Source organism: Xenopus tropicalis, chromosome 2 (assembly GCF_000004195.4).
Source record: "Xenopus tropicalis strain Nigerian chromosome 2, UCB_Xtro_10.0, whole genome shotgun sequence".
NCBI lineage: Eukaryota > Metazoa > Chordata > Amphibia > Anura > Pipidae > Xenopus > Xenopus tropicalis.
The window spans coordinates 83227791-83244449 of NC_030678.2; the positions used below are offsets into that span (position 1 = coordinate 83227791).

At 37.8% G+C, this 16659-nt stretch overlaps 1 protein-coding gene across 6 annotated transcripts in view; it reads right to left on the reverse strand.

Moving 5' to 3' along the window:
* Positions 1-16659, reverse strand: part of ptpru (protein tyrosine phosphatase receptor type U) — a 72610-nt gene that overhangs the window by 13427 nt on the left and 42524 nt on the right. For 3 of the 6 annotated variants that reach the window (XM_012957373.3, XM_031896902.1, XM_012957374.3), the window contains exons 10-21: positions 15039-15240; positions 13723-13825; positions 13355-13628; positions 13227-13263; positions 12958-13096; positions 12827-12856; positions 12152-12303; positions 10622-10815; positions 9775-9844; positions 9617-9693; positions 6920-6937; positions 304-340 (exon numbers count right to left, since the gene is read on the reverse strand). In XM_012957373.3, coding sequence (XP_012812827.1) covers positions 304-340; positions 6920-6937; positions 9617-9693; positions 9775-9844; positions 10622-10815; positions 12152-12303; positions 12827-12856; positions 12958-13096; positions 13227-13263; positions 13355-13628; positions 13723-13825; positions 15039-15240 — 1333 coding nt within the window. The remainder of the gene's footprint in view (positions 1-303; positions 341-6919; positions 6938-9616; positions 9694-9774; positions 9845-10621; positions 10816-12151; positions 12304-12826; positions 12857-12957; positions 13097-13226; positions 13264-13354; positions 13629-13722; positions 13826-15038; positions 15241-16659) is intronic. The other 3 variants (XM_004911581.4, XM_012957375.3, XM_002939487.5) reach the window with 3 other exon arrangements.

Consider the following 16659-nt stretch of genomic DNA (forward strand, 5'->3'; position numbering starts at 1 on the left):
GATAGGTATTAACTATAGCATTAAAAAATATTTTGCTTTGGCATACTTTGTTTTATCTTTTTATTTTTTTTTGGAAAGCTGCCCACCTTCAGCCCTGGGTTTCATTAATATGAGCTACTCCACTTTAAACAAAAGAATAATAAAGGTAATCAAATATTTAGCATAGTTATGTGTGAATAAATGCAGTTTAATCTGTTTAGTAAGTCTACCCAGAAAGCAACAGCTTCATTTTTTCCATTTATATCTTTTTACTGCATTGGTTAATATAAATGCTTAAAAATAAAAAGCAACATGCCTTCTTACCTTGTGTAGCAATAAAGTGGTTTGACCTGTGGTAACCCTACAAAGGAAAAAAAGTGTGTAATTATATGTATGAAATCCTTTTTTTTTTTGTTTGTTTGTGTGCTGGAGAGCTTCCAGCATGCTTTGCAGTATGCATGGTGGGAGCCTTGCCAGGAACAGAGGAGAAAGGAAGTGAAGGGATAGGAGAACAGTCAGGGAGGAGGGTTAAATGCCTATTCAAATATTGGCAAATCATTATTAGCTATAAAAACACAGAGGGGAGGGTATCTAAAAGTAATAAGATAAAGGAGAAAGCAAGCAAGAAAAAGGCTATACAGAGCTACTTTATCTGAACATGAATATAGAAGTAGCAATGCCTCTTTTAATAACACTAAGGATTTTCAGTAGGGCAGAACAAGTCTGAAGAAGAAGAGAAATTAGCTTCTAGCAAGGCAATTGAAATAGAAGGTGTTTTACTCCGTGTCATACCTCAGGCACTTTAGATCAGCTTTTTGAAGGGCAGTAGCAATATTAAGAAAATGCATGAGGGAATCATATTTCAGTAAAAGGGATCTGGCTACACTAATTCATACCCTGGGAGAAGCACCATCTCAAGCTGCAGAAAGAATGAGGAGAAATAAATCTATAGTAAATAATATTGGAGATCATCCTACTGCTATCATTCTGGGTCCCTCACTCACTGCCCAATGTCCTTTTTCTCTTAACTGTATAAATATCCATCATCTTCCGAAGAAAAAAAAAATTGCTCTAGCCCTCACTTCTTTAAAAACCCTCAATGTGTCTTAAATCTTGCATTTATACCCTATGGGGCACATTTACTAATCCACAAATCCGAATCACGAATGGGAAAAAATCGTATTGGAAACGAAAATTTCGGAAGATCGCAAATATCACGAAAATGCTTACGAAAAAATCGTATTGGCGATCCGAAAATCACAAAATCTTCGTACCGAACAATTGTAAACAGCGGTAAAAATCGTATTGGAAACGAAAATTTCGGAAGATCGCAAATATCACGAAAATGCTTACGAAAAAATCGTATTGGCGATCCGAAAATCACAAAATCTTGGTACCGAACAATTGTAAACAGCGGTAAAACCTTTCCGAAAAAGTCGTGCGCCGTACGAAAAAGTCGTGCGGACGCCCGAAAAAAATCGGCAAAAATACGCTCGGAGCATTCGCATGAACGCTCGAGCGTTCATGCTTTTGTAAATGTGCCCCTAAGTATATATACAAAAGGTAGCAGTCAGTAAGGGTATGTGGTTTTATCAGTATTGCTGGTTGGATTAGGGATGCATTAAATCCACTATTTTAGGATCCAGCCAAACCATAAATCCTTTGTAAAATATTCAAACGAATACCGAACCAAATCCTAATTAAACTTCTGTGTTTATGTGAGAAAAAGTCAAGTTATTTTAAGGATTCGGAACCAGTCAGAGGCATGCATTGGCCGAATACGAATCCAGCTGAAAAATTCAGAATCTTGGCCAAATCTCAGATTCGTTGCATCCCTAGTTTAGATAGGTTTGCGTTGACACATCTGAAAATGTATTTAAATTATATAGGGGCCGATTCACTAAAGGTCGATAAAATGAGCACTATTTATAGCATGCATTAAAAATGTTATCACTTTTAATTTTTTGCGACTTGACGCTCGATTCACTAAAAGGACACGAGTCATAATTAAGAAGCAATGTTCTTTGCGTTATTAACTCGCAATGAGCATTTTCTTGCGTTTTTTCCCGCCGCGTGGGTTATTTCCTGTCGCAGGCGATATATTATATATATATATTTAGCGCACGATATTACACACATAACCATTACTTTCTGTTCTGAAAATTACCATTTGCCTGAAAACTGGAGGATGCATTACTATAGGGTCAACACATACTTGAAAAAATCCGACTGCAAACTCCCATGTTGTGTTGCCAAAAGCTCAGGAACCGCAATTTTCTTTAAGTACCGCCTGCCCCAAGTAGGTGTTAATATTCGCACAGATTAATGCGTTATTTGTGCGTTTAATGCTTCATATACTTGTGAATCATGCGTTAGTACTATTTCTATTCGCTAGTTAACGCAATGCTAAATAACACTTAACGCTAATGCTTTTTTTGTGCATGTGATATGCGTCTTAGCGCATGCGAAATGACTTTGATGAATCGGTACTTATTTATCACATCCTTTTTAACGCAAAAAAGCATGCGATAAGCGTTATTGACCTTTAGTGAATCGGCCCCATAGTGTATGGTAAGTGTATGGTAAGAATAAACCTTGTTTATATGTGAGAAAGGCCTATGCAGCAAATGAAACTTATTAAAGACACCATTTTTTATTCTGAAAAAAATGGTGCAAAAAGCTGTGTAAAATAAATTTCACCGCCCAAATGCTAGATTCTACGTCTTTAAAATGTAAAAAAAAAAGATTTGCAAAAAATGATGTGTTTTTTTTAAGTGGCAAAGCCTGGTAATGTGTGCTCAATTTTGTTGCCTTTTTTTTTTTACACAGTATAATAAATAGGCCTCTAAGTGCTCTTCCACTCTGTTCTGCTTACATGTTTCAAGAATAAAAGGGGGGTTCTGCTGCTTTGATAAATATGTGTTAAGGGTAGGAGCTCACCCTCCAAAAAGTGAATTGCATGTCGTTTACCACTCAGAGTAGAGATACGCAGCAAATAAAGTAACAAAGAAGGCAGAGTACAAACTTAAAAAAAAAACTGAGTAACTGCACAATTTTTTTTGCATTCTGCCTTCCCTGAAGTATACAACCCTTACTATTTTTGGCATTATAAGAGCTCCTTGAATCAATGTTTCAGGAGTCAGAGCCAGGGGTGCAAAAACTGTAAACAGCCAGACAGATAATACTTTTAAAGGAAAGGAAAGGCTAATAAAGAGTTAATCTCAAGCTGCAGGTATACCTTCAGTTCTCTCAATAGTACCTGTTCAGTTAATCAGAAGCCAAACAGGAAGACAAAAGTTCCCATAATGCCTCACTCCTGCACCGAGACCAAGACCAAGTGAACATGCTCAGTTAGTTAGACTATAAGGAAGCTTCCTGCTGATTGTGATCATATCCACATTCCTAAGGGGTGGGAGTGAGTTCTTAGCATTCTTGAGGGAGGGGGTAGCAGGAGAGGGAGAGAGCAGAGAGCTGCATGTCTCTGGCAGAAGAAAACAAACAGACAAGAAATCCTGTGTTTCTTTTGAAAGAGAACTCAGTGCAGCGTTTCTGTGAGTGCTTATGGCTGTATTTACATAGACCTTTCTGATAAAGCTTACTTAGTTTTTACCTTTCCTTCTCCTTTAATAGTAATAACATTTGCAAATAACCAAGAGAAATGTGTAACAATTGCTTTTTCTTTTACTATACAAAATCATCTTTTGATTGGTAAACCCGGCCTGACCAATAACTGGCTAAAAAATGAGGCACATGAGGATTGACAGGGTTGATCTGGGCCAGCAAGGCATTGGGAAAAAACAGAAGGGACCTGCCAACCCATGCCTGCTCTTCTCCCCGAGCTGCCCCCTCTCCCTGAGGCTGCTCCCCTGCCTGGGCTGCAACCTCCAGGGCCCTCCTCCTAATACCTGCCCCTACCCCCCCTCCACCCCACATCCATTTTACTTCTTAAAGTTTGCAGTTCTCTTCCCTGCCCGAGATGCCCCCTGTCCCCCGAGCCCACTTCCCTGCCTGGGCAGCCAATTCTCTCCTGCCCGAGCCACCCCCTTCTCCCCTGAGCCAGCTCCCCTGCCCAAACCACCCCCTCTCCCCCGAGCCCGCTCCCCTGCCCAGCCACCCCCTCTCCTTCGATCAAAGCCACAAACTTAAGGGCAGTGACAGACAGTGATATTAGTCACCCCACAACAAATCTTCATTGCTGCGGGCGATGGTGGGTGGCGCTGGTGGGATGGCATACGCGTCGCTACAATTTCCAAGTCTCACAAAGTTTCCTCTCAAGGTAAAAGGATGCAGTGTGGAAGGGAAGGAATGTAGGTTGCAGCCTCAATGCTACAGTCTGCTGCTGACATTTAAAAATCCTGCATTAGCTTATTGATGTGGTTCTGACCACGGTAGCCTGCATACATTCATTGTGATCTAATTGTTTGGCCTGATATCATCCACCTCAAGGGTGGAAGCAACTTTGCCAAAGGAGTGGATCTTTCAGTGTTTGGCTATCTTTAGCCACACAAAAGTGCATTGGACGTGAACTTTATCCACATCCTTCCATGCAACAATACCTTATTATTACTCACCAATGCCCTGGATTTATTATTCAGTAATTCTTTTAAAAATAACTATGTATATTTAATATTCTAATTTATACTGCCAAAGCTCCTTACAAAAACATGCAAAATTGCTACCTGTGAAGATTGGACGCACAAATCTGTGTAGGGAGAGAAACTGATTGCTATCGTGTTTCTATTCACTGATCTGAGAATAGTTTGCACATCAGGGACCATACAGAAGATACTAAAAATAATTAACCTTTGTTTCCTTAATTTTGTAATAATATAGTGTCAGAGAATCCAATGCATTTAATCCAACAAAGGATCTCTAATATTTGATTAAGTGCAGTACTTTGTCATAACTAGAAGATATATATAGTTTGTGTATAATATATGTGTGTGTCACTGGTAAGCAGCATACGTATAGTTTTATTATATAGTAGATATAAAAAGTTCTCATAAAATGATATAATCCCAATGCACAAATATGTTAACACTAGTCTTGTACTGAATTCCCAATCAGATAGCTAATTTTATATATCTATCATTCCTGCTGGACAAGTCAGAATTGATTATTACAATTGTTGCCAGCTGGTCTTGTTGTTGCCACATCTGTAGGTTTGGCATATGACTAGACTCTAGGCTATGTGCTTTATTAGTGCTCTTTCCAGAGCCAAATAAATATATCTGTAAAATCGATCCCCTGTCAAACAACAGGTGGATTCTTAAAAGGATTTAGATAATGATGAGGTCCTCTTGACAACTCCAAAGAAGCAAGAGGATTGGTCTTACATTCTTAGCCAGCAACTAGATAAAAATTATTGGTTGTACAATGAATTCCCTGATTCGCATGTGGGAAATCAAAATCATTTATTTTAAGGGGCACAAGATCTGGCGGGTTGAGTTAAGGTATCATGTCATGAAACTCAATCCAAATATCTAAAATTCTAGATATTTGTATGAATTTATTATCAACTATACCAGGGGTGTCTAGACCTTATCAGTGTGGTGTCTAAATAAGTCAGGCTATCCTATCCTATGAACTGCAACAGGTTATGACTATTATGTTACATTGCCATGCAAAATGTAATTAAAACATTCAATTAAAAATATATACATGTTGTATATAACTTACAAACATCAATTCCTTAAGTAAACTTGTATAAAATTTCAGTAGTAGAAAGGTAATTGAATGCAATGTTTTGCTCAGGAGATCTAGTGATACCATGTAAAATCTACCTTTTGAGCACCCCTGAGCATTACAATTATACTTAATCAATGTGTATGGCTTCCAGGGCCATCTAACTGGAGGCCCGTGGGCAAGATGTGGCCCTTAAAATAATATTTATGCCCCCCCAGTCTGCTCAGAGGATCATAGACTTCACTATAAAATCATCATTTTAATTCAATCCTGCCCTTCAACCTGTTGTATGACATATAGTTGGCCTACTACATGTAATATGTTGGACAGCACTGCACTAGAATAATAGGTCTAAAAGATTTTTAAAAATGTTTGTCTGCACATACCTATAACACTAACTGTAATGTCGAAAGTGGTATTTGTGGCGACACTGTTTAGACAATGCCAAGGATGTGATCATATATGGAGAAAAGACTAAAACCTGGTGACACAGAACATGCTTCTAACAAGTAACACCATTTATACAGCTGGTAATTTAACATGGTCTTTCTGTGAATACAACCTTCCCCTCATGTTTTTAAAGCAAAATTTTGTGGGTTATTTTTTTGCTAAATGTTATTTTGCTTTAAGAAGGATGAAAGAGGAAGGGAATAAAGGAACAAAGGTTAGGGAGACAAGAACAATGAAGGAAATCCAACCAGATACAAAAGGGACAAATTATATAAGAGGAATCTGATAAAGCAAGCACAAAAGCAAAAAAAGAACAGAAGGGTTATAGAGAAAAAGGGGAAAGAACAGAAAAAGTATGCAGAAGGACAAGAAAGAATGTGTCAATGTTTCTTATGAGTGACAGAGAAAAGAGAGAATATGACTAAGGGAAAATGCAGAAAAAATAAAAAAGCACGTTGACCATGAAAAAAACAGGCCAGGTTACAAATCAATGGAAGACATGTGTATGACGCATGGACGAGGGAAATTGCTATATATAGAGAGAGAAAAAAGAAAATAAAAAACAAGGTAGGCTGATAAAAAATAACAAAAAGTTAAGGGAAGATGGAATAAAGAGGGAGTCAGAGTGGGTATGCATAACCAAAACACTCCACTTAGTGGAAAGGGCATCAATAGCTGTAGTGCCTAGTATTAGTGCATACTGACCACTGGATGCCAAATAAATTATTTAATTATTAGTGCCAGGGCAAAAAAGCACCTGGTTAGGAAGAGGGGTGCAGTAGAGGATCACAAACTTAATACTCACTTCTCGGTTTATCCGAATCTACAGGTGATCCACAGACAGAAACACAAAGAAAGAGAGGGAAAGGATAGCAGAGAGGGAAAGTAAAATAATACCAAAGAATGCAAAAGAATGAATGAAAAAAATGACACATGAAACAGAAAAGTTGGGAGGAAAAGAAAAAGTGAAAAATAAAAAATAAACAAAGGGAAAATATTTATTGGTTTAGGGTAGAAAGAGATGTGGTGAAGGAGAAGGGGGTGGTATAAAATTGAGGTAGAAACCAAAAGGAAAGGAAGCAGAGAAAAGAGAGGACAAAGATGTATTAGCAGAGAAAAGACAGTATAAAGCAAAGTATTCAGACCTATGAGACACAAGTATAAGAACATTATAGCTTAGATCAGAAAAACGTAAAGAACGTTTGAAGAAAAAAACTCTTTAATTTCTATTTTGTCTCTGGGGAGGACTCTTCTTGCTTAATGTAATAATGAATGCTTTAAAATAATATTCCACGGGCATCAAGAGGACAACAGGGGAGTCGTTCATACCTAACTGAACATGTTTATAGCAGGGATGCGCCAAATTCACCTTTTTGGATTCGGCCGAACCTTTTCTAAAGGATTCGGCCAAATACCGAACCAAATCCTAATTAGCATATGCTAATTAGATTTTGCAAGGGTTAAATCTGGGGAAAATGGGAAACATTTTCAACTTCTGTGTTTACGTGACAAAAAGTCACATTATTTTTAGGATTCAGATTCGGTTCGGCCAGAGGTATGGATTCGCCCAAGTACAAATCCTTGGTGCATCCCTAGTTTATAGTAAAGTGCAATGTATTTATTAATGGATACAGATAAAGTTTGGGGTACTTCAGTCTATGACAAGCAAGATAACACTTCTTTAGCCAGCAGCTAATTTTGAAGGACATTCTCTAACAATTTCAAATTTTCTTTACTCTTTTGACTCTCTCCACCCCAAAGTTTAAAGATGTTAGTATTGAGTCCTTTTCATTTTATATTCCAGTCTGTCATTCTATCCTAGGGACTTGGGAAAGACTGGAGGCCATAGCTACAGCTCATTACTCGCCACCCAATAAGAACATTTTTATCTTTATACCTCATGTCTTTATTAGAACATTTGACCCTGACTGATGCAACTGCCAGCTTCAGTTTGACATCTCTGACTCGGGTCGTCTCAGGGTCAAAGGAAACATGCTTTTTTGTTGCACTAGGAGAAATTTGGCTAGGTCAAATATCAAAATGACAAGAACCAAAAGTTTGTATGAAGGTTTCTGTGTATCTAAGTATTCAGCCTTAAACAGCTGTGCTATGTCAAACATTAAAATGGAATGATATGTACTTGGATATGTAATCGAGTCTGTAGAATATGGACATATTTGTTACACTACATGATGGTAGTTTGTAAAACATATTACTTAACTATTCCTAGTAATGGCAGAGAGTGTAGAGACATGCAACTACTCTGGTAAGTGGGATGGAGGGCTATGAGGGTAGACTGCTATGGCTGGGTTTGTTTTCTCTGGAGAAAAGGAACTTTCAAGGGGGCATATAGACAGATAGCAGGGGATCTTTTCTCTCATAAAAAAGATCAAGGCACCAGAGGCTGCCCCTTAGAGGAAGAGAATATTCATTTTGGTGGTGGTTATAATGTAGGTGGTTCTTCACAGTGAGGGCAGTGAAGTTGTGGAATGTCCTGCCAGGTGATGTTGCAATGCGATGGTATATTAATGCCAAGAGTGGCTTGATTTCTTAAACAAGAATAATATCCAAGGCTATTGTGATCTTAAGATCTATAGTTAGTTAAGTACAGGTATTGGTATATATGGTTTATATATGTGAGTACATAGATAAGCCTGTATTGGTATGTGTATATATGTGCACCAGAGTTCATTTGGAGGGCTTCAACTTGATAAATATGTAACTTTATAATAGATGCAGTATCTTTCTCTCTAACTATGTATCTAATACTTAGGGGGCCATTTACTAACACTCGGATTTTTTTTTCTGATTCTGATTTTTTTGAGCTGAAGGTTGCAGGAAAAAAAGTTGTTTTAAAGTTTTAAAGACTTACTATGCAACAAAATGGCTAAAAATCCAAATTAAACAATTTGCCAGCTAAAACTTGTGATCATGTCAAAGTCAATGGCAGATGTCCCTTCCTTTCCTTCTTTGCTTCGAAAATGTAGAGGTTTTTGGATTTTTGGTGCTGTTTTTTGTGCAACAATTAAAAACAGTAGAGGTTTTGGTGCAACAATTCGAAAAGGTTGCAGTTCTGCTACTTTTATACAGCTTTTCCTGCGCATACTTTGTCAGTTTAGACTTTTTAGTAAATGTCAGACATTCGTGGAAATAAGTTTATTTGATTTTTTAAAAAGAAAAAATTAAATCTGCCCCTTTCTCTTGTGCTACTTTTCTGCAACTTTTCCTGCGCGTACTTTTTCAGTTTTGACTTTTTAGTAAATGTCAGACATTCATGGAAATGAGTTTATTTGATTTTTTAAAAAGAAAAAATTAAATCTGCGCCTTTCTGGTTATTGGGACTAGACTAAATTGATACCTAGCTATTCAAATTATTTTGGATACATATGCAAAGCTCTTGTTCAAACAGAAGATGCTATAGATTCAAGGTTGCTTTCACAGTTTTCTATGGGAATAGGATGACAGGAAAATGTATAAGATATGACCTTTCCCAGATACTCACATCAATATAGTTGGCATTAATCTCCTCCGAGCTGCATTCAGCCTGTAGAGGATGGAGCCGCACACGGTGTCTCTCATCTGAAGTGAAAGTTAAAGATTTACCTCTCTGAATACTGCAGTGCTATGACAAATTTCACTATATGAGGTCATATGACTTACAATTTGGTGGAATATCCTGGCGACCTTTCCCTTTGTCTTTTTTCTTAGAAACATCCCAGTCAAAGAAACTCTGAAATACAAGAAAATAAAACATTTTTATGGTAAAAGAAAATATAATATCATAGATCATGTGGATAAGCTAACACTGATTAAAACATTTAGTAGCAGAGGAATATTTAAATCAGAAGCAGATTTTGGTAGCGTTTAATATTGTGCAAGACTGAAGGTTTTATAGTACAATGTACTGCTTTTTTAAGGGTAGCTGTATACAAATACATGCATTTTGTTGCCTGCCTCATTAGCTTTAGCCTGGGTCACTAGCAATGTTGGTGGGCAACAAAACCCTGGAATTATTCCACATTCATTTGAACTTCAATTGACCTGACATACGAGCACCTGCAATTTCTGTTCAAATGAAATAAGAGCAATTGCAAGCCATTTATCAACGGCCATGAGCTAAATAAAGAAGTTCAAATATAGCATGCAATTAAGTTGTAAACGTAGAGATAAGAGAATATTAAACAATATATACTAACAACAATAAAACGTAGATTAATACTTCAGCTTTTTTCTTTTGGCAATCAAAATGCATTTTATATACCACAGTCTACAACAGAGAAAGTTAATTTTAAGAAACTGCCCATTAGGGCAGGTGTTTTATAGCCCAGGTGTTTAGTAGGTCCAATTCTGAATGACCAAGCCTCTAGAATCAGTTTGCATGTTCTTCAAAGACAATTGCTTGGACCCATTATGAATACTAGAAGGTCATATATTATTAGTGGTTTTGTTCCTAAAAATTAGGCCTAAAAATAAAAAATATTTTTGTCTTTAAATAAAAAAAGCTCACCTCATATTCCTGCTTAAATCCATATCCCTCTGCCACCTTCATTTGGTTTATATGCTGGAGCAGGTCAGCCACACGCACTGCTGGGTGCAACTGACCTGTGTGGTAAGGAGAGCCCTTCCTACCTCCACCTCGTCTAGGGGATCCTCCAAGAAGGCTGCTGGACTCTGTTACTGACCCAACTCGGGGTTCACCCACTAAGACAAAGAAAAAAAGGCAGATTTAACATTAACACTAATCATACCATCTCTAAATGTTAGCCATGTATACATTTAAAATTACCCATATGCCATTTCCAGTCTAAAACCATACCTACATTTAATTCACTTTTGTGTTTTTTTAAGCACAATTCTGGGAGGCTAGAAATATTATATTTTAACGGTCCAAGGGATTTTTTTCATGGGGTTATCATACAGACAGCTACATGTTGCTCCCCATCCCTTGGATGTTGCTCCCAGTGGCCTCAAAATACGTGCTTATTTTTGAATTCCTGGTTTATAGGCAAGCTTTAGTTGCATTGCATTAGTTGCATAAGTACTACCAAACAGAGTCTCCTGTAGGCTGCCAGTGTACACAGGGGCTACAAATAGCAAATTTCAGCCCATATTTGGCATCCCAGGTTCTTTTTAAAGGAGAAGGAAAGGTTAAGTCACTTGGGGGTGCCAAAATGTTAGGCACCCCCAGTGACTTAAATCGCTTACCTTTTACCCTGGGCTGGTGCCCCTGTTTGGGAGAAAACCACACCAGCCCGGGGTACCTGCAGCGACTGTCTCCTGTTCCTTCTTCCCTCTTCACACGCTTGCGCATGGCCAGTAGAGTGAGAAGCCGAACTTAGACTTTTTCATCTACTGTGCATGCGCCGGCCCAGGGATTCCGAAGACAGAAGAAAGAAGGTAGAGAAGACACTTGTTGCAGGTACCCTGGGCTGGTGCGGTTTTCTCCTAACAAGAGCACCAGCCTGGGGTAAAAGGTAAGCGATTAAATTCACTGGGGGGGTGCCTAACATTTTGGCACTCCCAAGTGACTTAACCTTTCCTTCTCCTTTAAATGCTTGTATTGCTCTCCAACTTTTTTTTTCCATTTGAATGTGGGTCATGGATAAAAAAAAGTTTGGGGACTGCTGCCTAAATGCATTAACAAGCTAATTTGATTTGCATTTAATTGTCTTTTTTACCACAACATGCTACATTTTATCTGGTGCACATTCAGAATGCACTTAAGTACAGAAACACATTTTAAACTCACAAACACACATTTTCTGACCTTGAAAAAAACCTTAATAAATGCAATAAATGTGTATTTTAATAGACACACATTCAAATACCCAGGTCAGCAAGAAAAGCATTTAACACCATTGCTTTATCTCCCAATATATATATATATATATATTGGGTTACCATGGGTATGCATGAAAAAGGAAGATTTTGCTGGTTTGTGTATATGCTACAGGTCATTTGAAGACAACAAGGGAACAAAAGAGAGTTGATTTGCTGAAAGTTTGCTGATTCACATTTTGGTCAGGACAGGACTCACCTCTGGTATTGTAACTGTGCAGGAATGCAAGTGCTGCCTCCTCTTGCAGCAGTGTTGGCTGATCTGTCATCTTAGTATGTTCTCTGGGTGCTGCACAGTTAGAATTCTCATGCCTTGAGGGCAGTGCAGATTTAGTCAGACCAATTGGTTTCCTGTAATTGATAGTACATAATTATATTACGCTCAAGGCTTATATACTGTATCGAGTACCAGGGTTCATTCCTGTAAAAGTCTCTAACTTCTAAGAAACCCAAAGGCAAAAAACAATATTTTGCACACTTATGTTATTTTTACATTATACTATACAGTGTGGGAGCAATCACATGCATATACAATATATTACTTTGCAAGTAGTAGTCAGCATGATACCTTGGATATGTTTTAAAATAGTGCAGGTTCTCCAAGGCCACTTCCCATCAGTATACCCAGACCAAAAACAGTTTAGAACAGCATATTTCTTGTTTAAAATGCCTTTATTGCATACATCTGAGGCATTGCTAAGCTGGAATGCCCTAAGATGCATGCAATACAGGCATTTTAAACAAGAAATATTAATGGTGCTGTTCTAAACTATTTTTTGTATTCAATATATTACAGCATATCCTTTCTTTATATGTTACAAGTTTCCAGACATGATAAAAAACTATATCTCCCATCTGTCAGTTTCATACTTACGGGTAGTACGCATAAGAGAACTGTGTTCTTCTGACAGCAAAAAAAAAAAAAAAGGTACAAAGAATAAGACATTTACTGAATCCCAACAAACTGATTCCTGATACTCCTAAATTTACAGGATTTCCACCTACCCCTTTCGGACAATCAAGATAACAGCCCCCAAGAGAATGATGAACACAACAAGGCCACCAGCACAAATTCCTAAAACTAGTCCCATTTCGTCAGAACGTTGAGGTGCCATGGAAGACCGCTGACTGTCTTTACACGGGGCTACAAAGAAAAAGGAAACACAAAAGCAGGACAGTTTTAGTGTTTAGGAAGTAAAATGCAAGGAAAGGAAAAAGAGTTAGGTAACTGAAAAGCAGTAAAAGAGAAAATATTTATAAATTAAAATCTTTACCTTTTCTGGCTATTCTGACACAGTTTAGCCGTGTTTCCTGCAGGGAAGATGAGACATGGCCTTTATTATTTGCCTTATAAAAAGCTTTCCTAATCTATTACAGATCTTTTTCACAAAAATTTTCTCACCCCTCGATGGTGACTGGCAGCCTGGAGGTATATAAGATAGCCTCTTCGAGGATCCAGGGGTGGATTCCAGTAGCCCCCATAGCTACGGTTGTCGCCCACAATGAAGGGAGTGTCCCGAGGCAAATCAGTTGGTGGAATTTCTGCTCCCACATAGCTAGAGGATCCCTCAATCTCTGCCTCTTCGTAGCTTGCTGCACCAGGAAAACAGCCTGGAACACCCAGCTCACGGCGAGAGCGAGGGGATGTCTCTCCCTCTACCAGCACCTGGTAAAAGCTGGCCCAGAGTGAACCATAAACAGTATAGTTATATAGTGAAATAAAAGAAAAAAGATGAGAAGTAATAAGGCTCTGTTCAAACAAGACCCAACCTGACAGGTGATCCTCTTCCTTGTGCTGGCCTCAGCAGCACAGTGATAGTCTTGTCCGTCTCATCAAGGGGAGGAGGTAGGTCACTGTAATCAAATGTCGGAGCTAATAAACAAAAGGAGAATAACATGAGTACACTAGTTATGGAGGTAACCAATTTTGCCTCAGCTTTTTCATAATAAACCACTGAAACTATGATATTTTAATATGATGTCCTGAAGACACATTGAGAAATATACCCTATTTATAGGTAGGATTTGTGCACCCTATAGCTGTGCACAGAATAGTCCATATTTAACTGTCTGCACGGATGCATATGAGTGTAAGCTGTCCTGTTGCTTATTTATGGCTAGATCCTAAAGATAATGCTTTTACAGTTGATATAGGATACCTCTGCTAAAGTAAGCATCATGGTCACTAAAATATATTTAAATGCAAAATGCAAGAGAAGAAATGTACTAAGCAGACAATAAGCTCTGCTATTATAATGCAGTTTCTATCTAAAGGAAGGAATATAAGTGATATGAGCAATTCTTCTAAATATGTCAACTTTGCTCATTTACTTTCAGACATATTAATAAGGATATTTTCTTTTAAATGTAATCTGCATCTTCCTGTTTATTTAACAATTTAGTGGAGGAATGTAATAAAAGTCATAATTGGAAAAAGAATTCCCACAAATGGAAATAAAAATTTGCATTTCGCAATGTAACATTCTTCATTAGACAGTTATTGCATTGTGAATTTTAATTGTGCATGCAAACTGTTGAAGATGAAATAATATTTTGGCACAAACATAACTTTTTCATTAAAATGTTTTATTACATACACTGCACGCTGGCGCAAAATATAACATTTTAAAACTTGGATAAATAGTTTCCACATTCAGCTGTATTCAATTTGCACACAGAGGCAATTTTCACATTTCAAATATTTTTCTAATGCCAATTATTATTACAACCCCCCCCCCCATTAAGTTATTGTGTGTGTGCAACATATGCTTCACTGCATATCTGCTTTTATTGTTAAGAGCTGCCATTTTGCTTTCTACATTTGTTTCATCAGAATACTACCATCTAATTTGACATCTTATCAACAGGATATTTTGTTCCTTTGCAGCCACTAGAGACTAGGCAAGAAAAATGTCATCTTTTAACTTTGCGTTTGTGTAAGTAAATAGAAGGAACAGATCATAAATACTGTAAGCTCTGCTCAAAAAAACATTAACGTTGATTTAATGAAAATTCTTTACTAATTAAAATGAAAATGAAATATAATAATCAGACAAATGAGCTGCCAGGAAAATTGCCAACAATACCTGAAATGTTTGTAGTGAGTTCAGTAAGAACACTTGGTCCATAACCCTTACTGTTTCGAGCACGAACACTCAGTAAGTAGGTGGTTCCAGGAAGGAGATTTGTTAGAAGGTGGGAGGTCTCATTAGGCAGTTTGCATACCGTGCCACGTATTCCTGGCACACTCACACTTGGATCAGATGACTCAATGATCTGATATCCAATCTGTTTAATATGAAAAATATGATAATAATAAATATATATTGATTAGTTTTATGCTATCTGCATATTCCTCACTAGGGATGCCTAGGTTAGTAAAATGTGCATTTTCTTCATTTTTCATCAGCCCATGAAAAAAAACATAGCGACTGGAATCACTGGGGGCTGCCTATTATTTTGCCAACCCCCCCACAGAAGCCTTCCAGGACTAAAGCTGGCCATACGCAGTAAGATGCACTCATTAGGTAAGGTCACCAAGCTTAGCTTTTCTGATCCATGGCTACTAGATCTGTTTATGTATGTGATACATGTGCACTGGGGTTCATTTGGAGAGATTCAACTTGATGAACTTTGTCTTTTTTTACCCAAATTAACTATGTGACCAGGCAAAAAACATAGTACTTTGCATCCGTGTTTTTTGCTTTCTGCACCTTTCCCCAATTTTGCATCTAAAGATTGCCATACACAGGCAGATTTAAGTTGCCAATTCAAAGTCTTTCAGACTAACTAGAGAGCTTATCTGCCTGTGTACGGGGACCCCTGATGGGCTTACCCAACCAATATCTGGCGAATTTTGGCCAGGTTTGATTTTCCTGTCAGTTTTGATGTCCTTGCAATGGATATTTTCCCCGATATGGCCACCTAGGGTTGGCGATATTGAAGTAATCAAATTGTTTGGCCCTCAGGAAAAACAACTGGATTACAACGACAGAAATCAGAGAGAGGATGATATCAATAGCCCTCATCCGAAAAAAAATGAAACCTGGCTGATCGGGGGTCCCAGTACACAGGCAAATAAGCTGTCAGATTGGTCTGACGGACTTGAATTGGCAACTTAAACCTGCCCGTGTATGACCACATTTAGATGCAAAATTGGGGCAAGGCATGGGGAGCAAAACACTGATGCAAAGTACCATTTTTCTTAACTAGTTACATAGTTAATTTGGGACAAAGTTCATCAAGTTCAGTCCATTCAACCACAGTGTACATGTATCACATACATATACAGACCTAGTAGCCTAGGATCAGGTAAGCTGTCTTGTAATAATTGTGACCTTATGTTGAATAAGATATAGACAGTGGAACTGTGGGCCAAATTAAATCACTATTTCTCCATTGTTATTATCTACAAATATGTGCCAGGGGGTATAAAAATACAGAAAAACTGTTTCAGACAATTAAAAACAAGAAGCCTGCAACCTTATTGATTTAAGTATTAAAAAAAGAACAAAAAATACCAACTGATGACAAAATATAATCAAGCACTTTGCAGATTATTATGTGTCTGCCTAATGCAAAGAATGTTTGTCTGTGTAATACACTTACCCCCAGGAGAAAGATTATTTTCTCAACATAGATTAGGAAACGTTAACTGGCATTTGATATACCCTGTATATGCCGATAGGGACATCGCTTTATACGGAA